Source organism: Musca vetustissima, unplaced genomic scaffold, assembly GCF_032173495.1.
Source record: "Musca vetustissima isolate MV318-11 ecotype Yass unplaced genomic scaffold, APGP_CSIRO_Mvet_v1 utg34845, whole genome shotgun sequence".
NCBI lineage: Eukaryota > Metazoa > Arthropoda > Insecta > Diptera > Muscidae > Musca > Musca vetustissima.
In genome coordinates, this window is record NW_026875816.1 from 73128 (window position 1) to 94435 (window position 21308).

General features: G+C 37.1%; 1 protein-coding gene across 1 annotated transcript in view; it reads left to right on the forward strand.

Annotated features, from left to right (window-relative positions):
- LOC133338323 (intermembrane lipid transfer protein Vps13D-like) overlaps positions 1-21308 on the forward strand; it is a gene marked incomplete at its 3' end in the record, with an annotated part of 175942 nt that overhangs the window by 68056 nt on the left and 86578 nt on the right. Inside the window, exon 3 of the mRNA XM_061546499.1 lies at positions 15803-16055. Within this exon, the coding sequence (XP_061402483.1) occupies positions 15803-16055 (253 nt within the window). The remainder of the gene's footprint in view (positions 1-15802; positions 16056-21308) is intronic.

The window sequence follows — 21308 nt, forward strand, 5'->3', positions numbered from 1 at the left end:
CTATGCATTAATGTGTTGTGGTTTCCTCCACATTTTTGACATGTGCTTCCATTATAACATTTCATGTCTCTTCCATTTTTGAAGAAGAGTTTTATGTGAGTTCCTGCCAATAGGCCTACCTCACAGTGGCTGAGCCACAGGCGGAAAAGCGCCCACCAGCGCTCCAGCACCGTAGTACTGTACCAATTGGAGAGCATGCAGAAGGCACACTCTCCCCCTTGGTGAGGGGCGAAACCACGACCCCCGTGATGCTCCCCAGGGGGCCACACCAACTGTCAGGCTGGATCTACCGATCCAGCGGCACCTGACACCCGCGGTACGGAAAACCTTCGCTCAGGCTCGAGACCGAAGCAGATAGGGACAGTATCTTGAAGAGTTTAATGTGAGTTCCTGCCAATAGGCCTACCTCACAGTGGCTGAGCCACAGGCGGAAAAGCGCCCACCAGCGCTCCAGCACCGAAGTACTGTACCAATCGGAGAGCATGCAGAAGGCACACTCTCCCCCTTGGTGAGGGGCGAAACCACAACCCCCGCGATGCTCCCCAGGGGGCCACACCAACTGTCCCAAAACAACAATATGCAACGACGATAACCGCAGGTGGCAAGGAAAAACCTGGCCACAAACAGTGACAAATACACAGAACACAAACAATTAACATGCTGTCCTCACGGACTGCACCAAGGGCCCCACGGACCGCGGCATCGGACATCACAACACAAACAATGAACAAAACTGCCCTCACGGACAGCCTACACCACATCCACAGGACGAGTGAAGCACACAATGTGGACACCACGAACCACACACGATGCACATACACCGCAGGCAGACCATACACACCTACAACTGCCAACAGCCGCCGATAACCGCCGATAACCGCACCAAGACCAGCACCGCCACCCGGTGCACCTACCCACCACTACCCGGTGCAACCAAACCACCCAACTGCAAGGGGGCTATGTACGAGGACCACCTCCACTAAGTACTGTCCTTCTCCTAAATGCTTCACGAGCAAAAGTACTTAAACAACTAAAGGTCCTATCGTCTTCAAGTGCCCTACTGAAATCCCACCCCGCCCCTCCATTCGATATACCCATACTTGCTAAATCTCTAATGTCATCATAGTAACAGCATTCCGTCAGTATATGCTTCCAGTCCTCGGTCATCACGCACCCACATAAACCCGTCTGGGCAAGGCCTCTTTTATGCAGAAAAGCATTAAGAGAGCCATGCCCCGTCAGTAAGAAACCAGTACTTAAGCCGAAGCGAAAGTCTGGCCGGTCCACTACGAACGTTGCGTCACGAATAAATTCGTACGTCACCCTCCCTTTGTCACTGTTCGTCCACCTAGTCCTCCACCTATCAACAACACAGTCCCGAAGGATAGCGCTGTACCGCCTACTCTCCCCATCCACCAAATCAGAAGGCCTGAGCCAATCATCCTCATCCAACTGCAATCCACGCTTAAGCTTATACATGATAGCCCTACATCTCACTTCAAGATCAAGCGGCGCGGCGCCAAGCAGCACTTGCAACGCCTCTGTTGAAACAGTGCGACACACTGGCAAGCACGCTAACATGACGACCCGCTGACACGAAAGGAGCTTCCTCTGCCCGAAGACAGAAGAGGCTGCTCTGTACCATATAGGCGCACCATAAGTTGCACAGGCAACAAAAAGCCCACCATATATGATACGTACAGAGCGCCTACTCAAGCCCCAATCAGTCCGCAAAACACGCCTGATGGTCCCAACGACCGTTGTCAGCTTCTCTTTCAACCGATCAAAGTGTGGAAGAAAATTCAAACGCTCCGACACCGTTACTCCGAGATATTTAACAGTACACGAATACCTTATGCCGCGTTCACAGGCTCGAATGCAGGGAGGACGACTGCGTGCCAACCTGCCTTTCAGCAGCATCAGCACCGTCTTCTCAGTAGCCACCTCCACTCCAACTCGGTCACTCCAAGCCTGCACAATCCGCATAGCCTGCTCACCACGATTTTCCAGTTCAAGACGACTATCCCCTTCAATCATGATGAGCAAGTCATCCGCATATGCGAAAACCTTGAAGGCAGCAGCCAACTCCCGCAACAGAGGATCCATCATGAGGTTCCATATACATGGACCACAAATGGAACCCGGCGGGCAACCCCGCTGCACATTCCTCCAGACCGAAGCACTGGCTCCCACGACACAAGCCTTCCTATCCCGGAAATAACTTGCCCAAAGAGCAATCTCCCTACACCCGACCTCTGACAACCTTGTGAGCACGCTATCCCATAAAAGGAAGTCAAATGCGCCTTTAAAATCCACAAATATGCCAAGGACATATTTGGAATTTGACCCGCTCAAGCTATCCTGCACATGCCGCCACGCGTCCACAGTACCTCTACCCTCGGTAAAACCGAACTGATACAAGGACGTACCTTCGCTGTAGCAATCCTTAAGCCGTGCCACCATAATCCTCTCCAGCACTTTTCCAAGCACTGGAAGAAGACTTATGCCCCGATACGAGCGAGGATCACTCCTAACCCGATCAGGCGACTTAAGTAAGACCACAACTCGAGCACACTTCCAAGTACGCGGGAAGTACCCATGACGAATGCAGCTGGAGAAAACGGACTCGATATACTCCGGCATAACCTTCCAAATGGCTTTCCCCATCCTTCCAGTCATACCATCAATACCTGGCGATTTTCTACTTCTAACCCCGCAGATACTTTACTCCTAGACAGCTCGTCTTTGTACGTACTAAGAGCAGCAAGGAACTCGGATTTACGCTGCGCTAAATCTTCCGCATTGACACGCCTGGCTCTTTGGAAGCGCCGCCTAAGACGCCTGACATGCCGCCGCATAGTAGTTAGCTCGCGGGTCCACCATTTGACCTTACTCGGCTTGGCCTGACGGCGTCTACCGAGAAGTACGTCATTGACGCTGCTCATCCACCCTAAAGTCCGGACTTTAGGGCACGGACCATAGATGACCAGGTCAACTTGTTGAACGAGTGGATGAGCAGCGTCAATGACGTACTTCTCGGTAGACGCCGTCAGGCCAAGCCGAGTAAGGTCAAATGGTGGACCCGCGAGCTAACTACTATGCGGCGGCATGTCAGGCGTCTTAGGCGGCGCTTCCAAAGAGCCAGGCGTGTCAATGGGGAAGATTTAGCGCAGCGTAAATCCGAGTTCCTTGCTGCTCTTAGTACGTACAAAGACGAGCTGTCTAGGAGTAAAGAAGACAATTGGAGGAGATTCGTACGGGACAATGGAGATGATCCATGGGGTATAGTATACCGTGTGTGCCGGCATGGTGGGTCTAAGAGACAGGTTGACCTACAGGGGTTGCGTAGCAGCTCTGCGACAACCACCTCGGGGTGGGGGAGAGCGTAGGGCTTTTGTTGGGAACATTCTTTCCGGATTCGGAGACTTCATCATTTCCTCCGGTTGTTGAAGAAATGAGGGAGCCTCCGGGTTTGGATCGTATAGAAGTTGTGGACAGTATCTCGTTCAACAAGCTGACCTGGTCATCTATGGTCCGTGCCCTAAAGTCCACTAGTGACAAAGCCAACTCCCTGACACAGTTCGCATAATGGTCCCAGTTCACATCTCTTTCCTTCCAACCCCTGAAACGCTCAGTTCCCTGCGTACGTCCCCTAGGAGTGGCCAAAATCTCAATGAGGTTATGGTCACTCACACCCCAGTCTTCGCAAACACTCCAACTAAACTGGTAAGCTGTCATTGCTGCCCCATTTGCAGCCGTCACGTCTATGTCACTCACCCCGGAGGGACCATCAAAGGTATACAGATCCGAGGGCTCATTTAATATCTCGACGCCCCTCGCTAACACCCATTCACTAAGCGCTTCTCCTCGGATGCGATTCCGATGACCAGATGTTGACCTGGTCATCTTGGAGAACCACAGCGAGGAGGTCGCGTTCGCGCCTAGCCCTAGGATTAGCGGACAACTATTCTCAAGGAGTAGTACCGTATCCACCTTAAATATGGCTCCAAAGTTGAGCTGAATTGGCAGTAGATGCTAGCCAGCAACATCTTCCCTCCCGCCCATTCAACGGACACACACACCCCCTCAGGTTGGCTACTTCTAACAGTACAGTCGAAGTCACTGTTAACTACTATTATAGCAGAGCCACATTATTACATTATTCTATCGACTAGAGACTCTTCACCTTGGAGACCAGCCATATCTATTCTCCAACAATTCCCAGGCAGCTTTATAATTTGCTTCCGTTATTTGCAGATGTTGTACTATACGAAACGCTTCTCCTCTTAGATTCGTTTTGAGGTAATATAGCTTTTGTAACTCCGATAGCTTGGAGTTCCCATCAATCATTTCTTTAAAGCATGGCATCTGAATTGGTTTCAATTCTACTGGCATCGTTTCTTCTTTTAATTCGCCCATTCTCATTATAATTTCGTACATCCTTGCTTCATATTTTTCTTCGATTTCTTCCAAATCCATTTCTGCATCTTCGCTGCCATGTACCATTGAGAGCTCTAAATTTAGTTTTTGAATTTCATCAAATTGTTTCTCCAGTGATGACTTCATGTACTCCAGCGCGTATTTGTTAACTGCCATCAATTCGCCCTCAACTGCTTCATTGAGCTTATTAATCTTCCTTCTGTATTGGGATAAGGTTAACCGATATCTGTTGGTTTCTGGTTGCTCTGGGTTTTCTGCTTGTTCCAGTGGTTTAGCTTTGTCTCGTAAATTCGTCTCTGTTTCATTTTCCTTCCTCTCGGATGTTGACGGTAATTGATTCGATTGCTCTTTACTTGATCCTGACATTCTTGCATTGCTTGCATTTGTTCCTGCATTGCTTGCATTTGTTTTAGGACGATCTTAAATTGATGGCCCGATAAGCTCCCAGGCTGTTCGGGCTCCAACTCTTCCAGTTTGAGATCTTCCGTCATTTGTGCGCTCTCTTGTTGTCTTTCCTGTTCCTGCATTTTTAGGACAGTTTCTGTCTCTGCCATTACACCTTCTACTGCCTTCTTAGCTCTCTCGTATTGAGCCTGTATTTGTTCCCACACCTTATCTTGGAAATAGGAATCGTTGTTTACACCATGTGCGATTAACTTCTGGTGGTTCGCTCTAGCTTCCTGTATTTTTTTCCAGGGAACGCAATGTTTCCTCCACAGCTGCCCTTCTCACAAAGCCTACTTGCACCTTATCACAAATCCCTATTATTTCTCTAAGGATTTGGTTCTGTGTCTTATATAGATTCAGTCTGGACGCCATCCTTTTTCCTGCGTTACTCTTTGTTTCTTGCCCAAAAGGTCTTTATTATTTTTTTTACTGTTGCCCAAAGGGTCTTTTCTAATAATATTATTGTTTTTTTTTTAATATTGCCCAAAGGGTCTTTTCTAATAATATTATTGTTTTTTTATATTGCCCAAAGGGTCTTTTCTAATAATATTATTTTTTTTATTTTTGTTGAACAAAGGGTCTTTTTTTCTTAATTTGCCTCTGCGGTCTTTAAATTTGCCACTGGGGTCTTTAATTTCTTTTTTTTTTTTTTTTTTTTTGCCACAAGGGTCTTTATAGATAAGTGTGTTCATTTGTTTACATTACCCAAATGGGCACACCAACATCTTTGTGTGTGGGCTGCTATCAATTCTTCGTTGTCAGCTCACACACTCATAAAACCACAATGTGGTGATCTCTATTTACTCACCCGCTGCGCGCATGTGTATGGAGATATCCTTTATTAGCTATGCGTCTTTAGCAGCGTTGAGTGTTATCATCCCTTATGCGGTTGTGTGAGGCCAGAAAGGACCTGTGGTACGAAAGGGCCATTAGGGACCCCGCGAAACGATAGAGCCATTAGGGACCCCGCGGAACGAAAGGGCCATTAGGGACCCCCCGATATGTGCTCCTATCAAAATATCTACTGGACGAGATTCAAAGAATTGAGGATATGCCAAAACTATATTTGACAAATCCAATTTAAGGTCCGAAGTAACCGAAGAGGATGGAAGATTTCCCGATATGGAATCTACTATCAAGGCCGGCCGATTTTTCGACATGTAGTAGCCACAGTACAATTTACTCCGCGAATTGTCGAAATTGTGCATTTGACCGGTAGGTTCAATTTCTTCTGAAGTCGTTCAGAAATGAGGGACGACTCAGAAGCCGGATCTATTAGCGCCCGAGCAGGAAAACAAGCTCCATGGTTAACAATACTGACCATGGCTGTTCCCAATAGAACTGCTTTGCTCGGCGTGGCGTGAAATGTTTGTCGGATAGCAGTGTCCGATGCGGGGGGATCAATCACAGTGGATGAAGACGAACAATTATTCAAACTTCGGGGTCGAAAGGCTGGTGCCGAAGACGATAAATTAGAATGTGTGGGAGTCACCATCTGACTCGGAGCGCTCACAATAGAGCTATCTTAGAGTATGATGTCTCTGATTGCACTTTCGGCAAGTACGACTGTTACAATTTTTGACTTCGTGTCCCCTACGAAGACAATTTACACACAAACGATGCTTTTTTACCAATTTAAATCTATCGGCAGGGGTACAATTTACAAACCGATAGCAATAATGCAGTGTGTGTTGCTCTGCACAAAGAACGCAACATGAATCAGGGGGGGCGAACGAGGATTGGAAGCTAGACATTTACGAGATACGGAACTCTTTCTAATATTTGAGTTTGACACAGTGTTAACATTTCTCATTTTATGCAAACACAGAAGAGTACTAATTCTCTTTGTCAAGAATGCATCTAACTCTTTCCAAGATGAAAGAGACGATTTGGATTTAAGATTTTGCTCCCATAAAGCGTGTGTCAATTTGGGCAATTTTTGCAAGCATAGAAATACCACAGTTTGATCCCAATTTTCCGTTGGTATGTCATAAATTACCATTGCGGAAAGACAACTATTAATTCCGCGTTGAATCGACATAAGTCCAGAACTACTTTCCTGATCCAGCACAGGAAGTGCAAATGAAGACTTTAAATGGCTATGGACAATAAGCCGTGGATTATCATACGTGGAATTCAATGCTTTCCACGCAGGTTCAAAACTCCGATGAGTCAAAGGAAATTTCGAGACGATCTCTCGAGCCTCACCACTAGTTTTACTCACCAGATGACATAGACGTTCAATGTCTGTCAATCGGGAGTTATTAATATAAACCGCACTAAATAAAGCTATGAAAGTGAGCCAATCAATATTATTTCCACTGAAAATTTCGATACTGCAGGGAGGAATCGCATGATTATGAAGGTTATCTGTTTTTGGAGGATCTACGACAAAGCTTTGGCCTTTTCTAGTTTTCTCAATATTCAATATTGTGGAGCTAGATGCCTGTGTTCCCACATCACAAGAAGTATGGGACGAAGAGCTCACGTTTTTAACGGTGGCATCTACCGAAAGGTTTTCCGAAGAAATTTTGTCGGGATTTTCCGTTAACGATTCTACTGAACTCCTATGAGAAGATTTAAGAGGCAATTTATTCAAACTCCTTAACTTAGATAACATTCTTTTTATAACCGAAGAACAACGCATATATAAACGAAACCTCATATCGTTAGCTAAAATGCAAAAAAAGGCGTAACTAACAAAAGCAGAATTGTGTAGCAGAAGCAAAAAACTGTTTTGAATGAAAACTATAAACATATCATGTAAAATGAAAAGGTATGCCCGGCAGGGTGATATTGCATATGACGAATAATAAATAGACTATAATTTTTTTTAACAAATTTAGTTATTTTGTTTAATGGCAGTCATAACAATTAAGTAAAAAATGTGAATTTTTTGTTAGTTAAGCATTTTTGCATTTATCAAATAAACCCACTTGTAGTTACGTCTTTTTGTTTTTTTAATAGAAGCTCCTTTTTTGACCGTAGACGTGTAAAACTTTGTCAACACATGTAGTTTATTGACATTCACAGTATTCATTCAAAAAGTCAATTTTCAATTTTTTGTTAGTTACGCCTTTTTGCATTTTTGCTGACGATATTTATTATATAGCCTATCAAGATCTTCGGGATTTTCTATGTGGGAGAGTCAATAATTAAAATTTTCCTCAACCGATTTCCACAGTTTTTTGATTTCATCACTCCTAACCTCAAGATCACAAATATCTAATTCGTTTTCCTTCAAGGCACCGAAGTGTGCAGTGCATCTCACAATAGAGGTGGAAGCACGGAAAAACAAATTCATAGGAGTGGAAGGCATTTTTAAAAATTTAACCCAAAATATTAAATAATTCTAAGTTCGAGAATAGACAGTGGCGAATAAAAGACAAAAAGTCCAAATCAAATGAAACGAAAAGATAAAAACTTTCAAACAGTCAAAAAATATGGCAAAATTATTATAAAGGAACGGAATTTTCCGAAAAAATATGATTTTAAACAACAAATAGCCGAGTAGATAGCCAACTTTAAATCTAAACTCTCTAGCTATAAGTAAAATCTAAATAAAAAATCAATAAAAATCTACTATAAGATATTAATTTGACCAAATCAGAAAAGTTGAATAATATTAAGTAGAATATCACGTTTGAATTTCTGACAAAAACGAAAAACTAACAATTGTAGTAAACAATCAAACAAACTAGCTATCAATTACAGCGTATAAATGATTAAATCAAAAAACAAGCCACCGATTGCAGGGTTTTTATAATAAAAAATATTATAAAATGTGAAAAAAATTTATTAAAATCACCAAAATCAATATCCAACTATATGCCAAATATACACCCTAAACAATACAAGAGTCCAAACGACCGATTGTAGGGCATAAAAATCAATAGATTTTAATTTGCAACAAGAATAACAATAAAACACAAACAAATGTTTTAAATTCAATAAATTAAAGATAATCAACGATATGCTAAATGAGCACCCTACACAATACAATAGTCCAATTGACCGATTGTAGGGTGCAATGGATTTTAAAATGTCCAAAAATTGTTTAATAATATTCCCTGACACAAATATTATATTTACCATAAAATATAATATTACGTGTCTCTGTACTAATATACCAACCGGGGACTGTGTAAATTTTATTTTTGAAGGAGGTGATATGCAAAATAAAAGATCAGTAGAAGAAGAAGCGAAGTTCTTTAACGAATTTTACAAGAACAAATTAAAGAACGTAAACGATATTTTCTCTACGAATTTAGAGAAAAACAAAAAGTTACCAAATATAAGAATTATTACTTTTTGTTTTGGTACAAATATTTCCGTATGACTGTCCGCGAATGGACTTTGACCGATTGTCAACAACAGAAGGGATTCCGCACTATAGGGACTTGGGTGGTGGCAGGTACAGTGCAAAGATCCTCCCGATAGAGTTAGTAAGCCAAATGCGTACTCGTGAGCAAAAAAGAAATAGAAATAAAACACGATATGTTTTTAATAAAAGGGTTCGACCAATGCCGATATTTATTGTTGGTAAACTATATTACCTTATTTAGCACAGCTATATGTGCGTAGCTTACAATTTAAGCGCTGGTGATCACCAATATGTGTGGCCAGTCGAAAGTTAATACAAGTAATAATGTTTGACACAAAGATTCCTAATGGTGGCGCAAACACAAAATGTAAACAAAAGTCCGTTGAAATCTGTCAGTCTCATACTATTACAAGGATGCAATAAAAAGGAGTAGACAGATTTCAACGGCTACGGCCTTTCAAATTAAAGGCTTACTATTTAACTATTTTTAATAGCAATTCTTGCTAAAAGAGTATGAGAGAGTAAAAGGTATACAACACTCACAAGTGATAGTACAAGATTTGTCAAGAGTCAAATTATACTTAGTTCTTGCTGTGTTGAGTCATTTCAGGTCATACACCTCACTGTCGTGGAAACAAGTATTACTTATAGTACTGTAAATGCTTCTGTACAATGTTAGAAAAAGAGCTTCCTACATTGTAATAAAAATAAAATTAATGTTTTTAACGTAAAACTTTTATTATTCAAAATTATTTAATAAATTTTACCAAAACAAAGTCATAAAAAATGAAGCAAAAGAAAACTCAAAATAACGGTAAAATAATTGTGTTGAAATCAAAACATTTTCCTGTTAATAGCAAAAACATGCGTATAACGCACTCAAGTGCATAACCCATTGTTAGTAAAACAAGTTGTTAGGGGAGACTGGGGCACATTCGGCAATTTTTGTTTAGAACTCTATATCTCAGTACTTATTCAACATATATAAAAACTTTGTGGCTGATTATTGTCCTCTGTCACTAAATTATAAAAACTACCAAAAAGATATAATCGCCCATGTGCTGCATTTCGAGTTTGCTCGAATGTGAAATATTTTCCCAAATTTGGTGTGCTCCATTCCGAATTCCCAAAAAAATATTGGGAATATAATTCGAGCACATATAGCCTTGTGGATTGAAAACGAAATGAGATCGTACGTGTTTTTCTGAGCACGTACAAGTCGAAAAAGAACACTGACGTAATATTTAACGTGTTTTTACAATATTTTTTTAAAAAATACAGTATCCACATTAGTTTTTATATTAAAATTAAAGAAAGTAAAAAAGTTCTCCTTTTATCAAAAACAGTGCGTAACATTTTTGAGATCAATTTGGCAACTCAACCACCATATGATCAAAATAAAAATAGAATCTATAAAAAATCTACTTTTAAGATTTCCAATAGTCCTTCTAATAATGTTTCTTGCAGATGTGTGCCTTTATTATATCGATGTTGACAAGATCCATGCTCCACTTGTTTATAGGGCGTCAAAAAATGTTTCTAAAGCGTAACCACTGTCTCATAGAAGCCAACTATTTTGTGTACCATTTCCTCTTTTGTTAATGCTGCCTAGCTGCACATATGCCAAATAAAAGCATCATGGCTGTATCTTGGTCTGCAGCTGTCCACAGCTTGCAAACACTTTGTCTTTCAGGACTTTCATTACTCTCCACAATATTTTACACATTGTTGTGCGATCAACACTTATATTTAAATCATTTGCCACTACCATCTGAAACCCACCAACAGCTAGAAAGGTACCTGCTAACTGGAGGCTTTCGGGAATGGCACCCTTGTGTATGAAAGGACCCACTTCTCTCAAAATATCCAAAAATTTTAACACGTTCCAGTATCATTAGACTTTTTCTGGTAGAAACCAGGGCAATTAATAAGCCAGCAGGCATATTTTTTTCTTAATTTTGTTTGTAAACAAATTGCAAATTCCAATGAAACATACAGTGAGAGTCAAAAGAAAGTGTACACGAATGTTTATTATGTTCCATGTATTATATAAACCATATCAAGTAATATTGTATACAACAAATTATGTTTTTTGAAAATGGTATTTACCCCTCTCTTATTTTCTAAAAGAAAAGTTAACAAAATCCCACAAATAGAAAAATTGCATAGCAAAAACAAAAAATAGTCCATATGTGACGCGTCAAAAGAAAGTGTACAATGCAAACTTAATATATAAATTCATATATTAATATATATATTAGTATTTTGTTTGCTTCCCATTTGCTTGAATTACAGCCTGTAATCTTCTCGGCATCGAATTGACTAAATTTTCGGTTACTTCGCGTGAAATTTTTTGCCATTCCTCCAATATAGCCGATTTGAGCGAGTCCTTGCTACGAATTTCTTTCTTTCTTATTTCGCGATCGAGATGTTCCCACAAATGTTCGATTGGGTTGAGGTCCGGAGATTGGGGAGGGTGATCCAATTGCTTAGGAGTGTGATAAAGCAGCCATTCCTTAACTATTTTTGAAGTATGCTTTGGATCATTGTCTTGTTGAAAGATCCAACCTCGATCCAAGCGCAACTTTTCAACACTAGGCTTCAAATTTTCCTTTAAAATGTTAAGGTATTCCATTTTATTCATTGTGGTTTCTATGAAAACCAAGTTACCAACTCCACCAGCTGCCATGCATCCCCAGACCATCACTGAACCTCCGCCGTGCTTTACAGTGGATACTAAATTCTGTTCCGCAAATTCACTGTTTTTGGTCCTCCAAATTTTAGCAGGTTTCCTTTTGCCAAACATTTCAAATTTGCTTTCGTCGCTAAATATTATATTATTCCAGAAAGAAATATCTTTATTTTTATATTTATTAGCAAAATCGAGTCGACGTTTTTGGTTGGTTTTGGATATTAAGGGTTTTCTTCTTGGAACCCTTCCATGAATCCCGTTAGCGTGTAGTGCTCTACGTATTGTACTGGCACTAACAGTAGTTCCAGACGATTCTGAAATTTCTTTGGATATTTTAACGGCACTTTCTACAGGGTTTTTCTTTACATTTCGTACAATCGATCGTATTTGAACCTCATTCAGTTTTTTTGGCCTGCCACATTTAGGACGATTTTCCAATTTGTGGAACTTTTTGTACTTATCAATTATTTTTTTCACCGTATTGTGGCACCTGCCGATAGTTAAACCAATTTCACGCAGTGTTTTTCCCTCATTGTGAAATTTTATGATAAGCTCACGTGTATCGAGTGAAGTTTGTTTACCCATTATGGAAAATTTTTTAGAATGTCTTCAAACTTCAATTGTTGCTGACCAATTCACTACTAAATCATTGACAGTATTAGAACCAATAAAAGAAAAACAAGCAGAAAGGAAAAAAGAAAAAATAACGGTAAAATCTAACTGTGTCCAATCTCTCAAGTATTGGAATAACATGTTGTACACTTTCTTTTGACGCGTCACATATGGACTATTTTTTGTTTTCGCTATGCAATTTTTCTATTTGTAAAATTTTGTTAATTTTTCTTTTAGAAAATTAGAGAGGGGTAAATACCATTTTCAATAAACATAATTTGTTGTATAAAATATTACATGATAGGGTTTATATGAAACAGGGAACATAATAATCATTCGTGTACACTTTCTTTTGACTCTCACTGTATGTTTTTTATTGAACACATTTCGTAACATATTGAACACAGCTATGCTTTCGAGTCGCACTTTCGCTCGAAATTGAGCACACCATTTTGAACAACATGGGAATTTAAAAAAGTATGGGAATTCAAAAACTCTCGGTACATGTCACATGGGCGAATAAATTAGTATTAGTTAAAAATGTTTACAGTTTTGTAACAAAAGTCAAATTCGCCGAATGTGCCCCTACCCGGGGTAGCTTCGGCTTTTGACATCTCAAGGTCACACACACTATCAGAAATAGTGTTTTTCTATCGCATTTTCGTCAATACAAGCACTTTGGTCTTATAATTGCCGAATGTGCCCCAATTTCCCCTACTTCTTCTTCGTAGGTGTAACACATACATACACATTTTCACTAACGCCACAAAATGCATGTCATGCATGCATGATCGTCTGCGGCCCACTTAAGGCAGGCGGCTGAGTAACGACAACAAATACCCAGTGGGAAAATTGAGAACGTATTATATTGAGAATCGATTTAGTAATGCATTATAATCATTACATTATATAATGTATCCGGAAGAATCCAGAAAATAATATAATTGATTGAGATGATACATTATATAATATTTCCCAAAGGTTACGAGAGGGTAATTTTAATTGACAAAAAATTTGTATTTTACTATTTTCTTGATTTTTATTTCTGAAGTCCCGTTATCTGTCGGCGCTCTCATGTCAGTGTGTAAATTTGTCAGTTTTGTCTGTGTCGTAATTTTGTTAAAGGCGTAATTTTGTTAAAGTCTGTGGAAAATTATTAACCAAAAGAAAAAACGTCGTGTAAATGAAGTGAATAAAGAAAAAACTAATTGTGAAATTATTAATCCTTAACATAATTCCAAAAAACTGGATACCATCCTTGGACAGCAATACCATCAATTAGAATCTGATCTTAAAAAAAGTGTAAGCAATGAAATCATAATAAAATATTCCTTTTTCTATATTTTAATTATTGCAACATTTTTTTCAGATAACAATAATGGAAATATTTTTATTGCCTGTGCCCAAAACTATTCTGTGAATACGTTTTATTTTCCTTTTAAAACAATATGTAAAATTGTTATATTTGTAATTATAAAATATATGTACACATATAGTGGGTTTAATTGAATATAATGATTTTACAATATATGAAGTTACTTTTCAGTAAAGGAGGTCAAAAGTCTATTTGTATGGGAGGACTTCTGAAACTATACTGCCAATTTTAATCGAATCTGGTTGAATATTAATGATGTTGTAGGCCAAAAAATAAAACCCATTGTATGGGAAGTAAACCAAATCTTTTGAGTAGTCGCTACGGTAATCATATATTTAATAAAACCGGCATATGTTACAATTTATTTTTATTTTAGACTTCTACAGTCTCTTAAATTTGGTGTTTTTTGAGTAGTTCTCTCCGAAGAAGTTCATAAAAAGTACATATTCATATTAATTTTAAATTAGATTTTAACAGCCTCTTAAAGGAGGTATTTTCTGAGTAGTTCTTTCCTGAGGAGTACGTAAAATGTAAATATTTTTATAATATGTTTAGCTATATTTTTTTTCATACGTTTAATTTAGTTCAATTAAATTTAATTTATTTGCATATAATTTGTCATTGGAGCATATTGTATTAGATTTTGGCCGAATGGCTTTTCAACACAAAATAAAGAACAAATAAAAAAATCTTGATCCAATCTATCTTGTTTAATAATAACACTTGTAGAAAATTCTATCCACCTACAACTCATTCTATTTTTGCCGCTGTCATGATGAACTTAGTGCGTATTCTCTTAATTATCTTGCATATATTGAACAAAAATAGTGTAAAATAAAAAATGATTTTCATTTCTAAATTTTGTCATTTCAATTTTTGAAAAATGCTTCCACCATTGGAGAAATCGACTATAAATTCAATAAAAATACGTCAGTAAATTTTTTTTTGTGAAATCTGTGGTGGTTTTTCATCGTAGCTGAGCTGAAAACAAAATGTATATGTATTCATTGCTTGAGATATTAAGTTTAGCAGATCAAACGGATACGACTCACTCAATTATAACAAATTCCATGTTTGAACTTGATCTATATTTGTTAAAAATACTAGGGTATGTACACTTGAGGCCAATACTAAATTTAGGTCCGGAAAAAATGTTATGTTCTGCTAACTTTAGTATTTACCTAAATATTACAACTGCACGTAGATTGTTGCAATATGTTCTTTAAATTTTTCGTTGATAATTTAAGTAGGGTTGTTAAATATAATTTCCTTGGATTTATGTAAATTATAAATAATAAAAGGCGAAAAGCAGTCTGGATAATTTTGAGTACAGATTTAAAATATGGTTTATAATTTAAATACGATCAGAACCTCTTTTATATACCCACATTGTTCCTTTACTAACTGATATATTAAGGAATAAGGATATAACTAATGTTTTAGTTTGCATCTCTATATATATAAAAAAATACATAGTTCATAAAAAAAGAGTTTCGGCAATGCAATGAATAAAGTTGCATAATTTAATTTATAAATTAAAGTTTTTTGTAAATTCATTGGAATTTTCTTTATATATTTGTTGATTGTCGGACATACTTCTTAAAAATACACTTACACATTCAGATATCACAATTCGTTTAGATATCGATTGTATGCATATAATCTCAAATGTGTTAATTTCGTTTCAAATCGTTCCAGACATACATAATTCATATATATTTAAACTATGCATTATAATTTTCATCCCATCAGAACCTCTTACCCACATTGTGCCTTTACTAACTGATTTTAAGGAATAAGGACATGATCAATGAATTCAATGAGTTTACAAAAAAAAAAAACAAATTGTAATATTTATGCAATATTTGTTACAAATAAAAATAATTTTATCAATTCTATCGTTCTCCTGCAGATAAATCTTCATCGTCAAAGGAATTATTGATAACTATTCGATCATTAAACTTGATATTGGTTAGAAATGAGTCAGAACTAGCAAAAGCTTGTGTATCTAACGTACAACTTCATGTAAATCGTGATATTTCTCTCCAATCTGTTGATGGGCGCTTAGGATCCATTTCCATATATGACCTTACTCCTTATGGATACCTATATCCGGAAAAATTTTCAACTTCAGGAATGGAAGCTCTTAGTTTTACATATAAAAGGTAAGTTTCCTTCATTATATATTAAAATCAGTTCTGCATATTATAATTGAAAAAAAAAAATCCCAATTGATGAACAAATTGCATTATGGTTGTGACTTTTACATATTATAAAGAGTTTTTAACTAAAGGTAAGGTCACACTAGGCAAATATCTGACGAAATGTGTCAAATATTTCTTTGTCACAATCTGACCACAACATATATTCAATGCAAACACAAAAACAACTGATTTTGGGCAAACAAAATTATTTGACAGCAAATAAAATTGTGCGTGATTTGCCCACAACGTGAACGATTAGCAAACATTTGCCTTATTTTTGGGCAAACATTTATTTGCCCTTACAATATTATTGTAAGAGCACACAAAGGAAAATGACAGCCAGTGTTGCCAATTTAGCACTTATGGTGCCAGATTTAGTACTTTTTGAACTCGTTTAGCACCAAAAAAATTGATCTAGCACCTAGCACTTTTTTAGCATTTTTAAGTTCTTAGGCATTTTTTTTTACAAAATTTTGGTTTCAATCCACAAAATCCCGTTTTTCGATTTCATGTTTCACGCGATGAATTTGATTTTCCAATATTTCTTTGTCACAATCTGACCACAACAGCATGTGCCGTACATTCCAAATTTCTTAAAAAATGGTCGGGTACTTCATGTGGTGACTATGACATTGTCTGTTGGTACATTGTTTATTTGGGAAAATTAACATTTTATGAGAGCGACGTAAAAATAATGAACATGAATTATGTTGGAACTTTCTGAAAATAAGTCCTCTAATCAGCGGGAATCCCGAATGTCAAGTTATAACCACTTTAGATTACCGAAAAGGCGAGCGTACCCCTTTATATTGGGATTGTGCCAGAATAAGGACCAAAATAGAAAAATTCTGGCAAACATATTTTTTATATAAAAGTCGCTGTTGGGAATGAGATGATAAACCCTTAAAAGTACGCAAATGGGACGAAAATTGATAATTGTCTTCATATTTGTACGAAATGTGAAATTACAGTTATTTACCTTAACCAAATTTGGACATTATTAGTATTTATATTTTAGTAGGAAGATTTCAAACCCCATCAAAACAAAAAATAGAAAAACAATTAGTCAATTCGATTGCGTGTCCGTCCGACGTCCCCAAAATGTCGAATAATGGGGAGGGTACCGCTCTCTGGGGGGCTTCCCCTAAATATGGACCCATATTAATAATTTTTGATAAGGAGATTTTTTACTCAACAAAATTTAAACAATCGAATTAAAACCAATGTAATTGATGAGGGCTACCCTTAAAAGTGGACCAATATTGATAAGTTCTAGTAAAAAGACTATATATCCAAATAGAACACAATATACAAATATACACTAATTTAGGTTGAAAAATGTGCTAAAAGCTTAAAAAACAAACATTGGGCGATGGAGTACCCGATATATTCCAGTTTGAATCCCAGTTTGTTGTTTTTACAAAAAAAAAAAAAAACTGTTTGGTTTGTTGCTGTATACTAGCAACACTAACAAAGTCGTTGTGAGCATTTGTCGCGATGTGACAACACACAACAGTGGGAAAGGCGTGGTATTGTTTGTAAATGCCTTGTTAACCTCGAAGTGAGGCTCCAGCGAAATTCTCATGCAGTTTATGTCGTTGGTCAGCTAAGTACTTAGCTTTGTTACAAGAGACATTTGGGTATGAAAGGTTTTTTTTTTGTATAGAAGCAATAGCTTCTGGGGAGAATATCCCAACAAAAAACTAAGGGAACTGATGAGGATCAGTGGCGTGATCCAAAACTATAGTCTTCCCTGCCTTACCCCTCGGCAAACAATGCCATACATTCCCCACTAATAAATAGTTGTTTTTTATAAAAACAACAAACTGGGATTCAGCCTGACTATTTTGCAAAAAGAAAATACAAATGGTATCCCAAATAAACCGCCAACACTACTTAAATATTAACAATTTTGTTCTAGAATTTTTAAGCACTTTATTTCTGGCACTTTTTTAAATTTTTAGCACTTTCTAGCATTTTTTTCAACAAAATCGAGCATTTTTCCTCAACAAAGTTTTGGCAACACTGATAACAGCTGATGCATGCATTATTGTCAGCGTTTGGCCGCTTGTATTTATTATTATTATATAGTTTTTTTTTTCGTTTTCTTTGTTATTTTATAATATGCACCAAAGATGTTTTTGTTGGTTTTATTTCAAAAATTCATAAAATTATATTCTGCATTTGTATTATATAATGCTTTTTTTTATTTTCTTCTTATTTTTGTTTTGTTTGTACTTTTTTTAAAATTCTTCTCCATTTCTAATTATATTTTGTTTTCTCATGAAAAAATCCTCATTAACATATTGGAAAATAGTGGTTGCTGGAAATTTTTATTAAGTCTTGCTTTTGGCTGTTGATTTTGTTACTGCTGTTGCACCACCACCACGACGACCTTGTTGTAACGTTGATTTCCACTACGATTACCGCCACCACTGCGGCTTCTGAATCAATATCACTACTATAACCGCTTTCCGAGCGAAGAGTTGAAGGGAAATTTGCACAGAATCCACAGAACATTCTTGGATGGTTCGTAGTTGATCGATTTCTAATTTGGCTTGGTGTATTTCTCCAACTTCCTAGAAAACAAAAAATGATACAAGAATTTTATTATATTAACTTCAGATTTCACTTCAGTTTTATTGTGCAAAAATTTCAATTTTATAAAAATTAGCGATGACGAAGCGACTTGAAGGTTATACGAAAACCTCCGTCCGATGTTACCCATTCGTATTGAACATGCTAACTACCGATAACACTCAAGTTGGAAAACGGGAGTAAGAAATTCAACATACCGAAAATTGAACTGAAAATAATTATGGCGTTTTTAACGTTAAGCTGTAGTGCAAAATTTCTGGAATGATGTTTTTTATTCACAGGAATTCGTTATGCCGAATTATATAGATGCTATATCAAAACTCGGACCTAAGTAGATACTTAGTCGCAAAAATATATATCCCCCCAATATCCCGGAATGAACTATTTTAACTACAACAATGGGAATGGAGACATTTTAATTATTGGTAGGAAGATTCTACACAATATGAGAAATTAGGGGGGATACCATTATATGGGTGCAACCCACAAACTTTGACCAATATTGATAATTCTTTGTAAGGAGATTTTGGACTCACCAAATAAAACAACTAATTAAGGTTGAAAAACGTGCCCAAATCCCCAAAGCATTCCATAATGTGGAGTTCCATTATATGGATTTCGGAAGCTTGGGTAAATTTTGTTAGGAATATTTTCTACTCAATGATTATACAAAATGTAAAATTACAGCCAAATACCGAATATTATAGGGTTATCTGGATACTTGGGCCAATACTGATAATTTTATGTAGTGATAAGTATCCCCTATATTAAACTAAAAGTAATTCTGTTGAAACCCGCGCTTAAGATCTTCAAAAAACCGAATGTTTAGGGCTACCATTATATGGGCGGTACACCGAAACATGGGCCAATATTGATAATATTTGGTACGGACACTTTCTGCGCAATTTCAATGTATGTGCAAATTTCAGAGCACTATCTTAAAGATAATTTAATATTGGGCTATCGTTATGTGAATTATACATCAACAATATTGCTATGCAAGACAACGTTTGCCGGGCCGGCAATGTTGAATGTTGAAATGTTCGTGGAGCTCCAGGGAAGGTTTAAAAGGTGAGAAAAAGTCAAAAACCGCGAAAATTTTGCAAAAAGTATTTTGCAACATATTTGCATTTTCACGAATTTAGTATCGAGCTATTTGAATTGCACCACGTCGTAGTTGTTATTTTGAGATATTTTTGGCGAAAATCGGTAGCGTATCATTCCTTTAAGCCTACATTTGTCAATTATAGGAAATTTTCTAAATATTTATTTTTTTTAATTGGATTGAGATTGTATAAAACATTTTAAGGAAAATACAACAAATAATTGAGAAGTATATCATATCACACTCAGGTTGGAAAACGGGAATAAGAACTTCAACATACCGAAAATTGAACGGGAAATAATTATGACTTATTTCTAAAACGTTATTCTATAGTCCATAATTTCTGGGACGCGAAATATGAGAAAAATAAAAAAATATAGCAGATTACATCAATATTTTCATTATATATTAATTTATTTATTATATTAATTACATACACACACCTAAAAATTAATTTAAAAATATCTACATGATGAACCCAATGATGTCAAAATCACACAAGTCCGTGTAGCGGTTTCTAAATCACAGCGACAACAAAACAAGATATTGAGGAAAAATATTTGTTTTTGGTTCGAAAAAATAATGTCATCATATTTATTTTTTTAATTTTATACAAGAAATTTCAGAAAAAAAATGTTGGGGTTATTCTGCTATTTTACCCGAATTTCGCCGAAAAATTGACATATATAATAATCACTTTTTGTGTATAAGTATACGCCTTGCGGATTATATCAAGACCCTTCCGATAAATCTTGGGGTTCTATAAATAGGAATAAATCTTAAAATTAAATAATATTATGAAATATACATTTTAAATTGCGTGTAAATCGCGTAATTCTCAAAATCATTTGATGCGCATGCGGTTTCCAGGAAGTACTGAAGCTTATCTTCCAATCCATATATATTTTGCGAAATTTCATTTGACGGCTAAGATGTGCCACACGTTACATTGAAGTACCCAAAAAATCGTAAAACGCGAACAATTTCCGAAAACTCCATATGCCATTAACGCGCATCCGATTTCTGTGTGCACCCTAAAAAAATACATCGATCTATACCGATTTCAATGTGGTCCATTAAGAACCATGGATGTGCCAGCTCACACTATTTTTGAGATAAATTGCGTCTAAATCGCGTAATTCTCAAAATCTTTTGATGCGCATGCGGTTTCCAGGAAGTACTGAAGTTTATCTTCCAATCCATGTATATTTTGCGAAATTTCATTTGACGGCTAAGATGTGCCGCACGTTACATTGAAGTACCCAAAAAATCGTAAAACGCGAATAATTTCCGAAAACTCCACATGCCATTAAGCGCATCCGATTTCGGTGTGCACCCTAAAAAAATACATCCATTTCAATGTGGTCCATTAAGAACCATGGATGTGCCAGCAAAATCTATTTTTGAGATAAATTGGGTACATCTCTCTTTCGGCTGAAGTTTTTAAAGTTCTCTTTTCGAAAAAGATCAAAATCCGTATGAGGTCATTTATTGAGCGGAAATGATCCACA